Source organism: Dama dama, chromosome 12 (assembly GCF_033118175.1).
Source record: "Dama dama isolate Ldn47 chromosome 12, ASM3311817v1, whole genome shotgun sequence".
Classification (NCBI taxonomy): Eukaryota; Metazoa; Chordata; class Mammalia; order Artiodactyla; family Cervidae; genus Dama; species Dama dama.
The window spans coordinates 64,478,837-64,497,202 of NC_083692.1; the positions used below are offsets into that span (position 1 = coordinate 64,478,837).

Here is an 18,366-nt window from a genome sequence, read left to right on the forward strand (position 1 = left end):
TGTTCTCCTGGGGGCAGCAGACTGTTGACCCTACCAGTCCCTGCATTTTCAGGATCTGAAGCCCTGAGGGTCCCTTGACACGAAGAGGCCTGGGTCCAGGACTCAACCCGTCTACCAACTTGAGCCCCTCCCAGAGCAATCCAGCCACTGCCGAGAATCCTTTGGAGGGCGGAGCTCTGAGTCAGAGTATAAATTCCCCATCTCACCAGCCAGCTACAGAGCCACATGATGCTCCAGAAGCAGATGCCCGTCTGGGTCTCCCACTACCCGCCAGACTCATGCCAAGAGGACGGGGACAGGCCCGCGGCCACCTGTGCCTTGGAGGTGAGGGAAAAGGGCTGGGTGGGTGGGCCAGGAGCCGAGGGCAGGAGACACACTCAGAGAGGGCTGGGGTCACGGCAGACTCCAGAGACACGGAGCACCTTGGCTAGGGCAGCCCCTGCTTGGCACTGGGGACACAGTCTGGCCCAGCTTCAGATACCCACAAACTTGACAAGATGCATGGGAGTGACTCAGGGCTGTCCTGGGGCCAGCAGCACCCAGGAAGTGCTCAGCATTGCCGGGGATGGGTCACATTTGGCCACTCCTAGCAGCGAGCAGGCTTTCACCCTGTGGACCTGCTGAACTGCCTGCCATGAGTGTGTGGTGTGGTGTCAGGTGAAGACCAGAGCCATTGTCGACCTGTTCCCACTGGCCATGAAGTGCCCCTCCTAGTTTTGTGGTCGAGACCCCTGGGTCCATGTAACAGCTCTCAGGGAGACCCCAGGTTCATGGGTCAAACCTCCAGGGCTCTGGACCAGTTCTGTCTGGGCTTTCCCACCTCATCTCAGACTCCCAGTTTGCTACCAGCATGCCATGGCAAGCACTGTCAGCAGTGGCATCTTCCTGTTGACCTTCCCCCGGCCCACACTAGATCATGGAACAAGATGAACGATGCCCTGGAAGTGTTTTGTCTTGGGGTGGGAGGTGGAGACCCTGCTCAGTCTCCAAGGATCCCAGGAGGGAAGTTCCAGGCTGTGTGGTGCCCAGTGCCCCGGTGACCGGTCCAGGATGGATGTCACCTTCTGGGCTGTTTCTATACAGCCCCTGGGGTGCTCAAAGAACCTCTAGTCCACACGTGCTCCTGTCTCCGTTGTCTCATTGAGCCTCCAGGAGCTTGAGTGAGGAGAAACCTCCACAGAAAGGACAGAGAGCTGCACTCTTCCCTCTCAGGTCCTGGGGGGTCCATAACTCAGAGCTAGGACTTCTTGCCCTAACTCCTCACCTAGTCTGAGTGATAAAAAGGAACGTGGTCTGGGGAGCTGCTCAGACTAGCAGGGAAACATTCTAGGGGCCCATAGAGTCCCCATCCACATGCTCTCCTTTTAGGGAGGGTCCTTGCCTCCTGGAAGCTACCACCAGGCTGTTCTGAACTATGACACAAGTGTTGCAGGAAACTGATGGATACAACCAGCTCTCCAGCAAGGAGGTGGCATCACCAGCCAGCCCTGACCTGAGAAGCCCTGCAGAGGGGAGCTCCCACAGGCTTCCAGGGAGCTGTCTTCCCTCATTAGCACCCAGACCTCGTGGGCTGGTTGGTTAGGGTAGGCTTGATCCTTACTACTTCTGAAATATGGTTGTCATACCCTCCTCCCAACTCTCACCCCTACCTGGGAGCCAGACCCTGGGAGCCAACCTGTAACTAAATATTCTTCTAATGTGTGGTGACAGCTAGTTTTCTGGGGTGTTAGGATAGCCCCCAAATGGGAGCTGAGGATTTTACTCCTGCCTCTGCTGTTAACTACTCTAGTGCATGACCTGGAGCAAGCTATTAACTGAGTTGGTTAATTCGCAGTGAGGGCCAGCCTCCAAGTGGGGGGAATGGGCCCTGCCCTGCAGCCAAGTACATCTACACCTGAGTCCTGGCCCCGCCCCTTCTGGGCTGTATGACCCGGTTTGAGATGCAAGCTCTTTGACCTTGGTCTTCTTCTCTGCAAAGAGGAAGAGTAGTGCCTTCCTCAGAGTCTCGTTGGGGCAGGGGCCCTAGATGAGAACAGATACAGTGCCCCCAGGTGGAGCAGAGCCTGGCACACGAGAGAAGGGTAATGAATTGTGTTCCCAACCTCCCCACCAAAGCCCTGTCTATAAAGTAAGGGGCTGGGAAGGGGTAATATTGGATTGCAAAATAATCAATCCTGAGAGTCAAGGTTTTTTCCACATGAACTGGCAAGATGCCCCTGTCCTTAAGGAGGTTTCAGGAGAAATAGAGTCCTGGCAAAACCAACCCCAAGGACCAAGGCCAGGAGGAGGCTGGAGCCAGGTGTGCCTACAGCCTGAGCCATGGTGTCCCAGAAACCTGCCATCCAGTCCCGTCCCCGCCTCCCCATCCCTACACAGCAGTCCTGGTTGTTAAAGTCTCTAAATACACTTCTCCACTGGTTGCCAAATCGTCCCTGCCTTGAGCTCCAACCTCCTGAGTGCTCTGTGGTCCTTGTCCCTGGACCCTCCAGTGCCCTCATGAGCTGGAGGATTACCATCCATCCCTGATCCTGGGCTGCAGACTAGCTGGTGCTTGGCCAAATCTGCTGTTAAACGTTCACTCTGATACCCAGCTAGCACATCCTATCAGAGGGATGAGCTTGTCCAAGCCCCTGAAGTTCTTACCCGGATCCCATAAGCCACCCCATACACTTGGGTTCCATAAACCCACCCGTTTCTAGTTCCCATAGTCACAGACACTATCCTTTGATCTATCACATCTTTCTAGTGTGTTTCATTAGCTCTGGGACCATGAAGTTTTGCCTATGCCTAGCATCACTCCAATTGAGCTAATTATATCAGGAGCAAAATATGTACACTCACTTTAATCCCAGAAGGTCATTTTTCATAGACTTAATTCCTGGAATCATCTGGCCCTAAGACCTGAGTCCCATGTTCCCGCTGCCTTCCTCCCAGCACGGCCCCTCTGGGCTCTCTCTCACACCCTCAAGGCTCTGTCTCCCTGCTGGCAGATGGATGAGTGCTTTGCAGGGTACTTTGCAACTGGGAGTCTCCTGAAAATTCCTGGGCTAAAGGTGTAAGCTGAGGCTCCAGACCACAAAGCAGCCCTCTGTGGCTGCTAGAAAATGGGAACTTCTCTTAAGAGCTCTTACAGTTCTGACATGCTCTGGTTGTTTGATAAAGGGAGAGATGATGGAATGTGTCAGAAGAATACTGAAAGTAGAAGGACTGCCAGTGTGTGGGGGTTATTTGGGGGCTTTGGGATAACTCAAGGTGAGACAAAAAACCTGCGAGGAAAACAGACTTTCAGAGAAGATTGGGGCAAGCAGCATCTGTCTTCATGTTTGTCGAGGGTCACTTTCAAGTTTAAGGCGACAATATAATCGTAGTTATGAACACAGGCTTAAGAATTAGAGCTAGGGGACTTCCCTGGTGGTCCAGTGGTCCACCAGTGACAAAGCTCATTGGAAGTTTTAACTTCGCCTTCCAATGCAAGGGACATGGCTTCAGTCTCTGGTTGGGAAGCTCAGATCCCACATGCCTCATAGCCAAAAAGCCAAAATATAAAACAGCAGTGGTCCACATCACACACACACACACACAAAAATCAGAACTGGATGCAAACTCAATTTCCTTTGATTCGAGCTGAGTGCCTGAAACAAAGGACTTAGGCTCAGAATCTTCATCTGTAAAGCGAGGCTAATAATAACTGCTTTTGGGGTGCTGTAAGGATTAGCGGTGCTGAATTAGAGTAGAAGAAATGGTCAACTTCGTCGGAAGGTACAGGGTTAGATGACAGCAGACAGCTTTTCCTGGAAGGCAGGGAGACCCCGAGTGAGGTCCTACAGGAAGCTGTGGATGCTCATTCCCTCCCAGGGAAGACACAAGGGAGCTGGGCAGGGCCAAGGACAGCCCCTCCTGGAGGCAGGAAAAGGGCTGTAGTGGCTGAGAGGACCGGGCTCCTGGGTTCAGAGACGTGGGGAGTGACCCCTGCCTGGGCCGAGGCCTTGGCTTGGAGTCTTCTAACTGTGCTCTGAAGAAGTGGGTCAGGCTTTACCGGAGCTGCTCTCCTGGATGAAAGCTGACTCCCGCCTCCTCTCCAGATCAGACCAGGACGCATGCTCTGCCCACGTGAGGACCCGCGTGCCTGGAAGGGGTCTGCCCAAAGGCACAGTCTTATTTCCAGAACCAGAAAAGAAGTGCTATGTGCAGCCTTTGGTCCAAGTGACAAAGCTCAAAAGGCAATCCCATTAGAGCAAGGGATTGACACGAAAATATTCAGTGTTTCAGAGTTAATCTCACAAAAAGAATCCTCAGACCTGTATGTGACTGTCAGTATGGCTTTGTTCAAACTTTGAGGCAGCTTTTGGGGAAAGAGGAGGAAAAGGCCCTAAAGCTGACTTATATGTGGATCTCAGGGACCAAGCAACAGCCTTCCCAGTCATTGTCCTATTGTTCTTGGTTAGAATAAAGCCTCAGGAAATTCCCTAGTGGTCCAGTGGTTAGGATTTTGCCTTCCAGTGCAAGCGGTGCAGGCTCGATCCTTGGTCAGGGAGCTAAAATCCCCCCGTGCCTCCTGGTCAAAAAACCAAAACACAAAACAGAAACAACATTGTAACAAATTCAATAAAAGTCTTTAAAAATGGTCCATATCAAAAAGAGAGAGAGAGAGAGAGAGGACGGGGACATATGTATATCTATGGCTGATTCATGTTGATGTTTGGCAGAAACCAACACAATTCCATAAAGCAGTTATCCTTCAATTAAAAAATAAAAAGAAAAAAAGAACAAATTAAGCCTCAGTAGAGGCTGGAAGGACAGACATCAAAATAGCAGTTCTCATGACAAGAAAAAAAATTTTAATTACCTGTGATGATGGATAACTAAACTTCTTGTGGTAACCATATGACAATTCTAAACACATATATCATCAAATACATTATGTTGTATACCTCAAACTCATGCAATGTTATATGTCAATTATTTAATTTTTAAAAAGACAGCAATACTGCTATTATAAAGGTTTTATGAAATTAGAAACTGTAAGAGAAGTGTCTGGAAAATAGTAATGTTACCAAATGCAAATCTGTGTACCTGATGCATGAATGTGCACCTGATGTGAGGCCAAACAAAACCAAAATGCTGGAGTCTGGAACAGAGAAAGGTTTGTTGCAGGGCCGTGCAAGGAGATGGGTCATGCCTTAAAAACTCCTGAGCTCCCCAAAAGCTTTCAGCAAAGCCCTTTCCTAGGAAAGATGAGGAAGGAGAGTGGTTAGTTGTTGCAAACTTTTTAGTGTCGGATCCTCTTTTTAAATTGGGGCTTACTTGTGTTTCAATGCTGTTAGTCTCTGCCATGCAGAAAAGTGAGTCAGCTGTTCGTATATCTCCCCTCTTTTTTGGATTTCCTTCCCAGTTAGGTCACCACAGAGCAGTGAGTAGAGTTCCCTGTGCTCACAGTAGGTTCTCATCAGTTATCTGTTTTAAACCTAGTAGGGTATATATGTCAACCCCAATTTCCAAATTCATCCCACCCCCTCTGCCCTCCTTGGTGTCCGTACATTTGTTCTCTACGTCTGTGTCTCTATTTCTGCTTTGCAAAATAGAGACCAAAATCTGTACCATTTTCTAGATTCTATATATATGCATAAATATATGATATTTGTTTTTTCTTTCTGACTTCACTCTGTATGACAGTTTCTAGGTCCATCCACATCTCTGCAAATGGCACAATTTCATTCTTTTTTCATGGCCGAGTAATATTCCATTGTATATATGTGCCTTTGTTCTTGAGGTCAGGTCATGGTCAGGTCACAGTGTTCCTGTAAATCTCCACCAAACCAAATGTTATCCTATTGGCTATACCCCAGTACAAAATGTTTTTGGTGTTAAAAACAAATATTATCCTCCATCCTGACAAGAAAGGGCAAGGTCTCAAGGCTCATCTTTTCCTCTCTGAGGTCCGGACTCTGCTAAGAGGTGGAAGCTCCCTAGGCAGGCCAGTTACCCTGCTTGGGAGCATTTGTCCAGCGCCCAGGCTAGGTCCTCCCACAGTGCAAGGCTCAATTGAGGAGGCAGATCTCAGCTGGTGGCCCTCCCAGGGCCAGGTCCCCAGACACCATCCAGGTGACATCACTCAGGGAGCCAGGCACCCAGGACCCAGCTGGGCCTCTGGCTCCTCAGCACACCCAAATGAAGGCAGGTCCCCTGGACTGTGACCGATGGAGAGAGCTACCACCATTAGGGCTTGGAGGGGGGGATCAGGGAGAGGTTTGCTGCTGCTTTAAGGACTGAACCTGACTGTCCCCAGCCCCCAGATCACCCACCGGCCTGAGGCTGGAGGGCCCTGGGGAGAAGGCCATGATCAGCCTGCACTGCACTCTCTGCCCAGGGACCCCTGCAAGGCCAACTAAGGGGGACGTCTCACCGGCCAAGATCAAAGTCTCCTGCTGTACCCACCCTGCCCCTATTAGAGTACGTGTTCAGTAGATTATATTACAAATATTATCTGACAATAGCCAAGGTAGATGAACTACTGTGGACAGTCTGAGTTTAAAATAAAAGTATTTATACATAGTGATCTTCTCTGAGTATTGGCATTTTGGGGACTCTTTTTTTTCTTCACACTCTCATGGTTTCCCCTAAACCCTAATATTATTTTAAACAGGGAAGAATTGCATTTTCTCAAAAGAGTAGAAGGTGACTCTTGTAACATGGAGTGGGTGACTCAGAGTGTAAAGGGTTCCAGTTCAGAGGCCTTTATAAACATCATTGGGTGGGTTGGAGGAGTCTGATGGTGTCTGCCATGGGCACGGGCTGTAAGTTGACAGTAAAAAGACTCGTGTAACGCAGACATGGACAGACTTTCGGACACAGTGAGGGAAGCAGAGAGTGGGATGATTTGAGAGAGTAGCATTGGAACATATACATTACTGTATGTAAAATAGATAGCCGGTAGGAATTTGCCATATGACATAGGGAACCCAAAGGCGGTACTTCATCACAACCCAGAAGGATGGGATGGGGAAGGAGGTTTAAGAGGGAGGGGACATATGTATACCTAGGGATGGTTCATGTTGATATGTGGCAAAAATCATCACAAGATTGTAATTATCCTCCAGTTAAAAAAAAGAAAAAAGACTCCTCTAAGACTTGGTAAAATGCTCAGGAAAAGGGCTTCCAACTCCAAGATCCAAATAGGAAAGACAAGGAAAGAAGAGGCGTGAAACTGTCCTTCCTCTGGGGTGTGTTGGCTCAGAGGACCGAGGACAAGGCCCCTCACCTCCAGAGCCTTGGACTCCCTGGGGACCAGAAGCGTTCTCCAGACTGCAGATGGTCCGAGGGGAGAGGTTACTGGAGTCTGGGCAGTGGGAGCCTGTGCCAGATTGACCTGCTCTCTCCGCCAAGGCCACCTGCCACCACTGCATGAAGAGTGAGTCCCGTGTGCTCTCCTTCCACAGGAGGGGCTGTCTCCATGCCACCTGCTGACAGTGAGGGTCATCCGCATGAAGAACGTCCGACAGGCCGACGTGGGTGAGTCTACCCCCTCCTTCTTCCCTTCCTCCTCTCTACTTCTGGGGCCAGGATGGAGACAGGCCTAGAGGGGAAATGGTCAGGGGTCGCTCTGTGTGTGTGTGTGTGTGTGTGTGTGCATATGTGTATCTCTGTGTGTTCTGTATTCAAGTTGTATTTCAGACTTTGAGGTTTGTATCATTTTTCCAGGCCCCTCCCTGTAGCTGCATCCTTGGCACAAGCAGTTCCTGCAGTCCTCGCTCAGCTATCCACCTCACTGTCTCCTCCCCACTTTCCCCTCCCTGGGACCCTTCCAGGAGTCAGCTTCCCCCACCCTGGGCATGGGTGTAGGGGCTGTTGGGATGGAAGGGAAGGGGAGGCCCTTGGGGACCATGGAGCCAGTCAGCCCCAGTGCTCTTCTCAGGACCTGGATCCCAAATGGGCCCGACAGTGCATGCCAGGGGCCCCAGTTCTGCAGTTCAGCCCGGGGATGTGGTTGACTCGCCAGGGCTCTTTGTGCAGGGTCTTCTTGCTACTTTAATTTCCCTTCCATCCTGGGCCCTGCTGCATTCCCAGGCCACGGGGGCCCAGGGAAGTCTCTGGTTTCAGGAAGAAATGTAGGCATCTGGGTGGGTAGAACAGAAGCCCCTCCCTATGCTGCCCTCATCTCCCCACCATCCAGGGAGGAAGCCTGGCCCTCAAGGAGGAGAAAGCTCTGTGTCAGGGCCCTTGACTGAGGGGGTCCCCACGTACTGGCAACCACACAGGAATGGCCCAAGGGCTTCAGGTTCCCCAAAGCTCCCTTATGTTGCCCTCACCTTGGGCTCGGCTGTGCTGGGAGAGCCGGACACGAGGGGAGGCATCTATATGCAAAGCAATCATGGAGCGGAAATAGAGGGTGGCGGGCTTCCCTGGGGGCTCAGACGGTAAAGAATCCACCTGCAGTGCAACAGACCTGGGTTTGACCCCTGGGTCAGGGAGATCCCCTCAAGAAGGGAATGGCTACCCATTCCAGTGTTCTTGACTGGAGAATTCCAAGGACAGAGGAGCCTGGCAGGCTACCAGTCCATGGGGCTGCAGAAGTGGAACATGACTGAGCACCTAACACTCTCACTTTCTTTAATAGAAGATGGCATTCTGATCTTGTCACCACAGGATTTAAAGGACACTGAAACCTGGGAGTAGCTAAGGAAGGCTGCTTCGAGAGCCTGAGGTCTGAGGGGACAAGCTGTGAGCATCCAGAGGTCTGGGAGCCCAATCTGGGGGAAGGCTCCTCCTGCGTTTCACCCCCAGCACTTGCTGGGGGCCTGCCTGGTGCCAGATGCCACTCATCCTCCCCAACCTGAGGGCAGTGCTGTGGGACCCATTTGTATATGAGGATTAACTGCCTAAAGCAGAATCAGTGTTTGATCCCAGGTCTGGCCTGCTGAGGGGTAGGAAGGACAAGCCAGGAGAAGGAGCCCGGGCTATTCAGAGGATGGATGAGAATCTAATGGCACCCTAGTCCTTGAGGCAGGGACTGTATGACCTCCCGAGGGCTTCTGTGCAGATGGCATAGGAGTGTTGGGGAAAGGCTGACAGCCTGCTGCAAAGCTGTCGCCGCAACACTGCAATGCCAGGATGAGTGCGGAGGTGGGGAAGGGAGGGCCCTACATCCCGGGAGAGAACAAAGGGACCAGGCAGGATTCAGACCCCGTCCCTGGCAGGGTGAGTGTCCAGAGCCCATGTCATCAATTGCAGCCAGCATGGCTCCATTCCCAGGTCAGCCAGGGGGCCAGGGACTTCTTGGGCTTCTTGGGGCCTCCCAGGCCACCAGTAAGTGATGTGAGGAGCCGGAAATGTCCCCTGGATCTGGAGCCTGGTTGCCTCTTGCCTTCATTTCCACGCCAGGGTGGGTCATCAGACACCTCACCCCACACCCCTTGGGGACAAGTCACAACTTTCACATGCCTGCAGTGGCCTCACCTGCCTTGGCTCCTCTTGAGGTGGCTCTGTCCCCGCCCTGCGTGTCATGTGGGCCTCACACTCTTGGGCAGGCCTATACCTGTGCTCTCAGACCCTCCCACCATCCAGGGCCCTTCCTGTTACACCCATCACCTGCGGGCCCCAGGGGTGGAGGTGAGGTAGGGAGCAGGCAGCCAGAGACACGGACTAAGGTCTGGCCCACCACCTCCTCTCTCTCTTCCCACACATGCCTCTGGTACACAGGCTGCCCTTTGGGGGTAGCTGGTCCCCTTTGGAACATGTCTGTGTTTTCCTCATTTCCCTGAGGAACAGAATTGGGGGCAGTCATGGTGTCTGGGGGTGTCAGCCCAGGTCACGCTGTATCTGGTTTCACAGTTGTCATGGGCTGGGTTCTGTTTCTGCCTCGCCTGGGTTGAGACTATCCTGACATCTTGCAGGTCCTGGGTCACCTTCGCCCCAAATCATTTCTCCTGGCTTAGATAAAAAATGAGCTCCTCTCTGGTTCAGTCCTGTAAGAGGCGCCTAAGTTTCTAAGATTTCCAGGAGCCCCAAAGGGATGAGATTCGGGGGTGGATCCCTCATCAAGGAGCTGGGTCAGGGCTGCAAGAGAATTGGCCTGGAAATCTTGCAGCTGTCCAGAGTTTTTATTCCTCTCGGGACAATAAATTAAAATTCAAACCAGCTGCCCAAGAGGTGGGAGGTGGGTGTCTCTAAGGAAGATAATGTTCTTGATATCAGTAGAGATGGTTAAGTCATCTTGGCCACCCACATTCCGGAAAAAGAGATATGTCATTCCGACAACCAAGCCCTTTTTCACTTCATGAGGAACAAAGGTTAGAACCAATGTGTGCTTAGGAAATTCCCCAAAGTTTTCAGAATTGGGTCATCCTTGCTTAAGCACTCTTAATTGCCACTACCTTAGAGTCAGCTCATGATGCCGCAGCTTGTCATCTGGGCTTGGCAGCCTCCCTCCACCATCCTCCCTCCCCAGGATTATCCTCTCTTGGGCTGCACTCCCCTTCCCAACCTTAGGGGGGACAGGCAGAAATTTATGGTTGACATGTGGGTGTCTGACCAATGCTGGCTCTTCCACGAGTTTTTTTTTTTTTTTAATCTTAATTAGAGATTTAAGCCTTAGGTCAAAAATTATGAGACTTCAGTGGATTTGTGTATGTTAGTCATTCAGTCGAGTCCAACTCTGCAACCCCATGGACTGTAAGCTACCAGGCTCATCTGTCGAAGGGATTCTCCAGACAAGAATACTAGAGTGGGTTGCCATTTCCTTCTCCAGGGCATCTTCCCAACCCAGGGATCAAAACTGGGTTTCCTGCAGTGCAGGCAGATTTTTTACCATCTGAGCCACCAGGGAAGCCCAGTGGATTTAATGGGACAATTTTAGGCATTGACTGGTTATAGAAAAGGAATCTTAGAGGAAAAGGGGCCTTTCCAGGGTTTGTGAAATCGTGCTAAGCAAGTGGGTGTAGGGTTGTGGGGTCCCTGCCTGCAGGCTCCCCCTGCATAGGAGACAGGCCAAGAGGAGGGGCCTTGGAGTCCAGGAAAAGTGAAGGGAGGGCCCAGGAGGGCTGAGCAGGTCCCCAGGGAGTCTCCCTCTGAACAGAGCCATTAGACATGCCAACTTATCTATCTATATCTGTGGTGACTCAGCCCAGAATTTCTGGGTTTACTGATGTAGCCCAATAGCGGAAAGTTGGGGTTTTCTCTCATTCATTTAGTCACAAATATCCAGCGGTGCCAACACTGAGCTTCCCGGGGTTCAGGCGGTGGTGGAGACACATGCACCAACCTGTCACTGTGGTACAGACTGTCCAGTGCTCCATCAGGAGAAGAGCAGAAGGCTCTGGGCTATGAGGGGCACCTGGCCCAGACTTGGGGGCTTAGGCAAGGCTTCCAGCCTTCTGTAACCTGAAAGGGTGGAGGCAGGGTAGTGTGAAAGAGGAAGAGGAGGGTGTTCATGGCAAGACGGCATGGCCTTCTGAGACCTACAGGGCACTGGGTTTGGCTGGAGTTTTAGAGTGTGAGTGTGAGCACATGCATGTAAGAGTGTGTGTGTGCATGCATGTGTGAATGCCTCTGTGTGTGTGTGTGTGTGTGTGTGTGTGTTTGCGGACAGGGCGGGGCTGGGATGATAGGGAGAAGGATGTGAGGCTGGGGAAGTGGGAGGGGGTAGCCGTGCTGAGTGGGTGGGACTTCTTGAAAGCAGGGAGCCACTGAAGGATCTTAAACTGTGGAGTGACAGACAGGAAAAGAGCCCTTTGGTTTCTCTAGAGAGAAAAGAAGAGGGTGGGGCAGGACAGAAGACAGGGTTCCCAGTGGAGCAGTGATGAAGAGATGGCAGAGATGAAGATGGCCTGCACCAAGGCAGTGGCCATGCAAGTAGGGAGAAGTGGACAGGCTGGAGAGCACCAAGGAGTTAAATTGACTCAATGTGAGTCTAGTCAGGACACCTGAGTTCACAGTGAGGAGGAACAAGTTGGGCATGGAAGGAATGGTAGGATGATGTCATCATTTTCTTTTGATTCTGCTGTGTTTGGATTAATGATGATTATGACATTTAAAGACAGTGTTATCTCACCTCTATTTGATGGGCGGAAGGCCATGAATTCCAGTTCATTGAATGGTGAAAGATTAGCCTGAAAGATTAACCAGACAGAGGGGATGAAATCAGAAACCAGGGATGCTCATGATGCAAGCCATGGTTATTAGGTCTGACGAAATTCTCAGTGCAGTAACAATGTAGGACTAAGTCAGTCTGGTGGGGAGGGGTCACCCCTGGTTCCATTCTCACAGGACATTATTAGTTATAATTAGGAACTAGTTTGGATCAGTCCTATCAGTACAGAACTCCCATCCCTGCCCTGCTTTATCATCTAGAAGAAGCTTCTCTAACACTGGAAACTGTATTGACTTTTCCCATTCTCTATGTATCTGGTGGGTGTCCTGGGAATTACCCCCAGCAGATTGCCAGAAGAGTGACAAGGGCCATTGTGGAACCTCTTCCTCCCTCCTCCCAGGTGGAATGGTGTCAAGACGCTGGGTTTTCACCCTATTCCTATCTCTGTGCCATTTTTCGCCCTATGCCTGCCACTGCTCCAAAGAGAAAACCCAGGAGACCTTTAACTTTAGGAGAGCCTGTTGGGGTCAGAGCCTTTGTCCTTCTCCCAAGCACACACAGCATCACCACGTTCAGGTTGTTCTTTTGAATGAAAAATAAAGTATGTGGTCTTAGATATGAGGGTTTCTTGGGCCACACAGTCCATGTGGGGAGACCAGTATAGATACAAAGAACCCAGATGGGTGCATCTGAGATGTTCAGTCACGTAAAGTTTGCATTCCCTGTCCCCAGATCCTGCTGAATAGCCTGTTCTGCTCCAGGCTGTCCCCACTGGGCCTTGGGGCTGACTCCCAGCAGATGGTGTCCCTTCTAATCCTTGCTTCTCTGCAGCCCAGAGCTGAGCCTTACTTTGGCTTCCCTGGTGCCCTGGGCTAAGGCAAGAGATAAACTTGACCTCTGGGTGGCTAGTCCTTCAGATCACCCCCTGGCAGAGAGACAACTGCCCAGTGATGTGTGTGTGTATGTTATTTGCTCAGTCGTGTCTGACTCTTTGTGACCCCATCGACTATAGCCCGCCAGGCTCCTCTGTCCATGGGATTCTCTAGGCAAAATACTAGAGTGGGTAGCTATTTCTTTCTCCAGGGGATTCTCCTGATCCAGAGATTGAACCCAGGTCTCCTGCATTGCAAGCAGATCTTTTACTGTTTGAGCCACCACGAAAGCCAAAAAAAACTGCACAGTCACAGCCATACCTTGTCCCAAACCAACAAGAGCCAGGGTGCTTCTGAGAAGAGCCAGAGGCCATCTCCATTCTTAAGAACAGGCAGGGGGGCCTGTGTCCCCTCTGAACCTCTAGCCTGTAGTCCATGACTTTCTCAGGGTTCTGGGACAAAGGTCTCTGGAGAGTTAGGGCCGTGAGTCAAGAGGGGACCTGAACCTGAGACGAGGCCTCACTCTGGCTTCTGCCTCCACACTCTCTCCTCCTCAGACCTGGGTTGGCTCCTCACCCCCTCACCCTTGTCTTCCTCGGACAGTGAGCCTGACAGACTGCTTCGTGAGCCTCTGGCTGCCCACCGCCAGTCAAAAGAGGCTGAGGACTAGGACCATCTCCAACTGCCGAAACCCAGAATGGAATGAAACCTTCAGCTTCCAGATCCAGAGCCAAGTGAAGGTGAGACGTGGGGACAGCACCTGCCCGCCCTGACTGCAGGTCTGTTCCCTCCTTGCCTGCTTGTCCTCTTTGTTCGTGCGGCCTTCTCACGCCTATTTGTCTTTCTTTCTACCGACTTCTTGTCCTATGTCTCCCCACTCACCCACTCCTTTCTTCTGCCTGTCTCATTCTTGTCCCTCTGGGCATACTTATCCTTCTACCGTCTTTCCTATTTCTCTGTCCCTCTCCCTAATTGTCACTGGAACTGTCTCCTGCCCCCAAATAGAGTGTGTTTCCAGAACATACGCCAAGCAGAAGGATACAAAGAGCCAATCTACTCAGTAGGTCCAAGGCCAGTCTAATCCCAAACAGAGGGCTTTCACTGTTGTAAATCCTTTTTGGATGGCTAATTTACTTCTAATGCCTTGGTTGTGTGCTCTTTCATTTGTTGAGTTGCTGATTCACGGTACAGGCCTTCTTCAGATATATGTGACTCTACATGGAGTTCACATCTCCTATGGGAGAGTCCTGTCCTGAACATCCTGAGTTGTGACAGCTGCCCCAGGGTGCCCTTCAGATAAATTTACCCTTATCATGGAGGCATCAAGAGCCAGTCCTGAGGCATCTGAGGCTTGACAGCTCCATCCAGGTTACCACTTTCATATTTTAGGGATGCATCTCCTTTTTTAGCTCATGATATATCCATTTTGTTTTCAAGTAGAGTTTTATATTTATTGTTTTAAAAATGCCTTTTCTATCATATATAATATTTTTGGTGAGAAAGGGGGAGTTTCAGTATGAGCTATGCAATCTTGAAACCAGAATTTGTTTTTTTTTTTTTCTGTAGATCTTTGGAGCCGCTGGGTTGGTTCTAGGTCACACCTGGCTTCCTTTTCTTCTTCTTTTTTTTTTTTTTGGCCACACCATGTGGCATGTAGCATCTTAGCTCCCTGACCACGAATTGAACTCACGCCCCCTGAATTGGGAGCACCAAGTCTTAACCACTGAACCACCAGTGACATCCCTCACCTGGTATCTAGCAATTACAAAGTCAACAGATCCCACTCATTGGGAAGCCCCAGAACCATCTCAGGTCCACTAGATAGGGACCAAAGAGGCAAATCCAGCCCCAACCTACATCTCCCAGGATCCTTGGAACAAGAGGCCTCAGAGGCTAATCCAGAGGCTAATCTTAGTTACCTAAGTCATCTCAGAGTTCAGTCAGATGACAGGGTAAGCTGCTCCACCCTTGACCTTCTGCTTTGAGACCACCCATGAGACCTCACTTAGGGACTGATGAGCCAAAGGATAGAGCTCCAACACTTCACCCCAACCCAATCAAAGCCTCTGTAATCTTTGCCACACCACTCCACCTGGAGTGTGAAAATGTAATGGCGTCCCTGAACTGGGTTTTCTGTACCAAAGGGACTGTCTTCAGCTCCTGGGTCCCAGCACTGGATACATGCTATATCTTGGCAAATATCTTGCTTGCTGTGTCCTTCCATCCTTCCCCCATGTGAAATGAAATCCCTCACACTTCACAGGCCCCTGCCAAGCTTACAAAAGAGCATAATTCCCCAGTAGGAGAATCAGAGAAGAAGGGCAGGAAGGCCTCAGACAGTTGCAAAGGAGGAAATAGACACGTTTCTCCCTTAATCCAGGGCTTCCTTGGTGGCTCAGATGGTAAAGAATCTGCTCGCAATGTGGGAGACCTGGGTTCAGTCCCTGGGTCGGGAAGATCCCCTAGAGAAGGGAATGAATGACTGAATGACGAATTCTCCAGTATTCTTGCCTGGGAAATCACATGGATAGAAGAACCTGGCGGGGTACAGTCCGAAGGGTCAGACACAACTAACACTTTCATTTTTCCCTTTATTCATGTCCCTACAAATGTCCCTCACACCTGAGCTATGCTCGCCCCCATCCCTCAGACCCACCTACTCACCAGGACTGAGGTCAGGCCCCTCATCCTGAGAATGGGTGGTTGTAGCCTCGGTGACCAGACTCACACCCTCCCTTCTCCCCTAGAATGTTCTAGAGCTGAGCGTCTGTGATGAAGACACAGTGACACCTGATGACCATCTCTTGACAGTTCTCTATGACCTCACCAAGCTCTGCTTCCGAAAGAAAACCCATGTGAAGTTCCCGCTCAACACAGAGGTGGGTGTGGGTGCCCTGGCCCTCAGCCTCCTGCCTCGCGAGGGGAAGCTGGTTATTCCTAAGATGATGTTTTACGGGATCTTCTCTCTGTAGCCAAGTGGAGAGAAGATAGTGCTACTGTGCAAATCCCAGCGCTTTGGCTTGCTGGCTGTGCAACCTGTAGATTTAATTCCTCCGAGTTCTATTTCCTTATCTCTTCCGATAATAATATCTACCATACAGGGTCACTGTGAGGCTTAAACGGGAATACATAATTAAGGCACCTAGCACTGTTCAGTGGCTAGGTGGCTCAGTGGTAAAGAATCCACCTGTCAATGCAGGAAATACAGGTTTGATCCCTGGGTTGGGAAGATCCCCTGGAGAAGTAAATGGCAACCCACTCCAGTATTCTTGCCTGAAAAATCCTATGGACAGAGGAGCCTGGTGGGCTACAGTCCATGGGTTTGCATCACAAAGGGTCAGACACAACTGAGCAGCTAAAACAACAACAAGCCCGATTCAGAGTACTAAATGGAGATGTAGTAAATGTTGGTTCCCTTCTTCACTCAGAGCCCTGCTGCTGGGATGGCCCCAGGGGACAAAGGACAGACAAGGCAAATGAGGGCAAATCTGCAGAAAGGCCCAGGATGTTATTGATTCACCCAACAAACATTTGAGTGCCCTATGGGAGAGGGGAGCCTGGTGGGCTGCAGTCCATGGGGTCACAAATAGTCAGACATGACTAAGTGACTAACACACACACACACACACACACACACACACACACAGGGCAGGCACTGTTCCAGGCACCTGGACACTTCAGGGGACGAGCATCCCTGAGCTCGCCTGGCTTGTGCTCCATGGAGGAAATTAAGGTCCCATGAGATCATGACTTCCTGAAGTTACCCAGCAAGAGATGCAAAGCAGAAGATGAAAGCAGGGGCCCCTAGCCTTCAGAGTTGGGCTTGCCGGGGGCAGCATCTCAGCTCTCCCTTGCTCCAAACAGTGAGCCTGTTGGGAAAGCCGGAGAGCGATGGAAGCTGGAGGGAGAAGATGAAAGGCAAAGGGATTTACCTCCTGGGGCTGAGGGTCAGCTCCATATCCTGACCTCCTCTGGGCGGTCAGTGATGTTCATGATAAAAAGACTTGGGGACAGAGAGAGAAAAGGGGGACAAAAAGAGTCAAGAGCAGCTGCCCCCACTCTAAGACAGCAGGACCACCAAATGGGATGGACATGGACATGTCCGCAGGGTCTCCTCGGGTAGCAAGGATCCTGGTTTAGAGAGAAGTGCAGACACAGCTCACAACTGCAGTCTCTTCCTCCCCCTGCAGGGCATGGAGGAGCTGGAAGTGGAGTTCCTGCTGGAGGAGAGGTGAGTAGGACCCAGCCCCCAGGCTTCCACCAAGGTCTGAACCCCAAAGCAGCTTCTGCGCACAGGCATTGCACCTTCTTCCTGCAGTCCCCCCTCTTCCACTTCCACCCCTGACGCCCCTCAAATGCATCGGAATCACTTGGGAATTCCGAAATAGTGTAGGTGCCTGGGCTCCACCCCTTCTCATCCAGGTCTGCTGATGTCAGTGCTGTTTTAAAGATCTAGTACTCTGGCCAATTCATCTGCCTCAGCAGCTAGCTCCCCAGCATTTCTGAGAGTGGCTCCTGGGAAGACTTCCTGTCACCATGAGGATGGGGCTTTCCCGAGGTCAGGCTAAGAAAGACATCAGGACTAAGGTGTCTCCTCCTGGACCCAGAACTGTTAGAACAAACTCCCCCCAAACCTGGGGCTGAAGCAGAAACTGTGCCCCTCTGCAGCCAACTCCAACTCTGGAACCAAGTCAAGGGGAAGCTCAGGGCCAAGGTGTGGGATTATTTCTCATCACTTCCAACTAAGAAAAAGATCCAGGCTCCTAGGGGTATGACTATGCTGTGGACTCACATGGACCTGGGTCACAGAGTTGGAATGTGGGAAGAAGGGGATGAAGACAGAGGAAGGAAGGGAAGGGACAGTGAGGGAGGGCCCCTTCCTGGAGGGGACAAGCCTGCCCTGGGACAGCAGGGTGCCTCGTGATTGGGTGGCTGGCTTCTTAGCCTTGGCAGGACTGAGTCCCCTGGACTTACAATCAGCCCAGGAACAGGGAGACAATGAGAGGCAGGAATTAGAACAGAGGGCTTGTTCCCTCTGTTCCCAACCAGAGAATCCTATGTGTAGGGGGTCTTGGGACTGAAGTGCCTCATTAAAATCAACTTAAAATTAAAATTTAATTTGGCAAGTTAAAATCAAGTTCATTTGTTTCACACTAAAGAAAATCTGAGCTCTCTCCTTTGGTTCTTGGTTTAATAGGACTTTTAGGGGAAAATGCATTCCTTGGGTGAATTAGCAAGTGGAGGAACTACGTCAGAATAAGGGTTGACATGGAGACACAGTCCTTTGGGGCTTAGGTTGATAAGGGAGGCTGTGGACTTCCCTAGACTAACTGTAACCATGAAGCTGTCTCAGATTTGTAACACACGGACATTTCACACTCACTAGGCCCCTCTCTGGCTGAGTCAGAA

The 18,366-nt window shown here is 51.0% G+C and overlaps 1 protein-coding gene across 1 annotated transcript in view; it reads left to right on the forward strand.

Annotated features, from left to right (window-relative positions):
* The first annotated feature begins 228 nt into the window (after positions 1–228).
* Positions 229–18,366, forward strand: part of PLA2G4E (phospholipase A2 group IVE) — a 48,478-nt gene continuing 30,340 nt past the window's right edge. The window contains exons 1-5 of the mRNA XM_061158242.1: positions 229–324; positions 7,437–7,509; positions 13,561–13,697; positions 15,705–15,836; positions 17,148–17,188. Of these exons, the coding sequence (XP_061014225.1) occupies positions 229–324; positions 7,437–7,509; positions 13,561–13,697; positions 15,705–15,836; positions 17,148–17,188 (479 nt within the window). The remainder of the gene's footprint in view (positions 325–7,436; positions 7,510–13,560; positions 13,698–15,704; positions 15,837–17,147; positions 17,189–18,366) is intronic.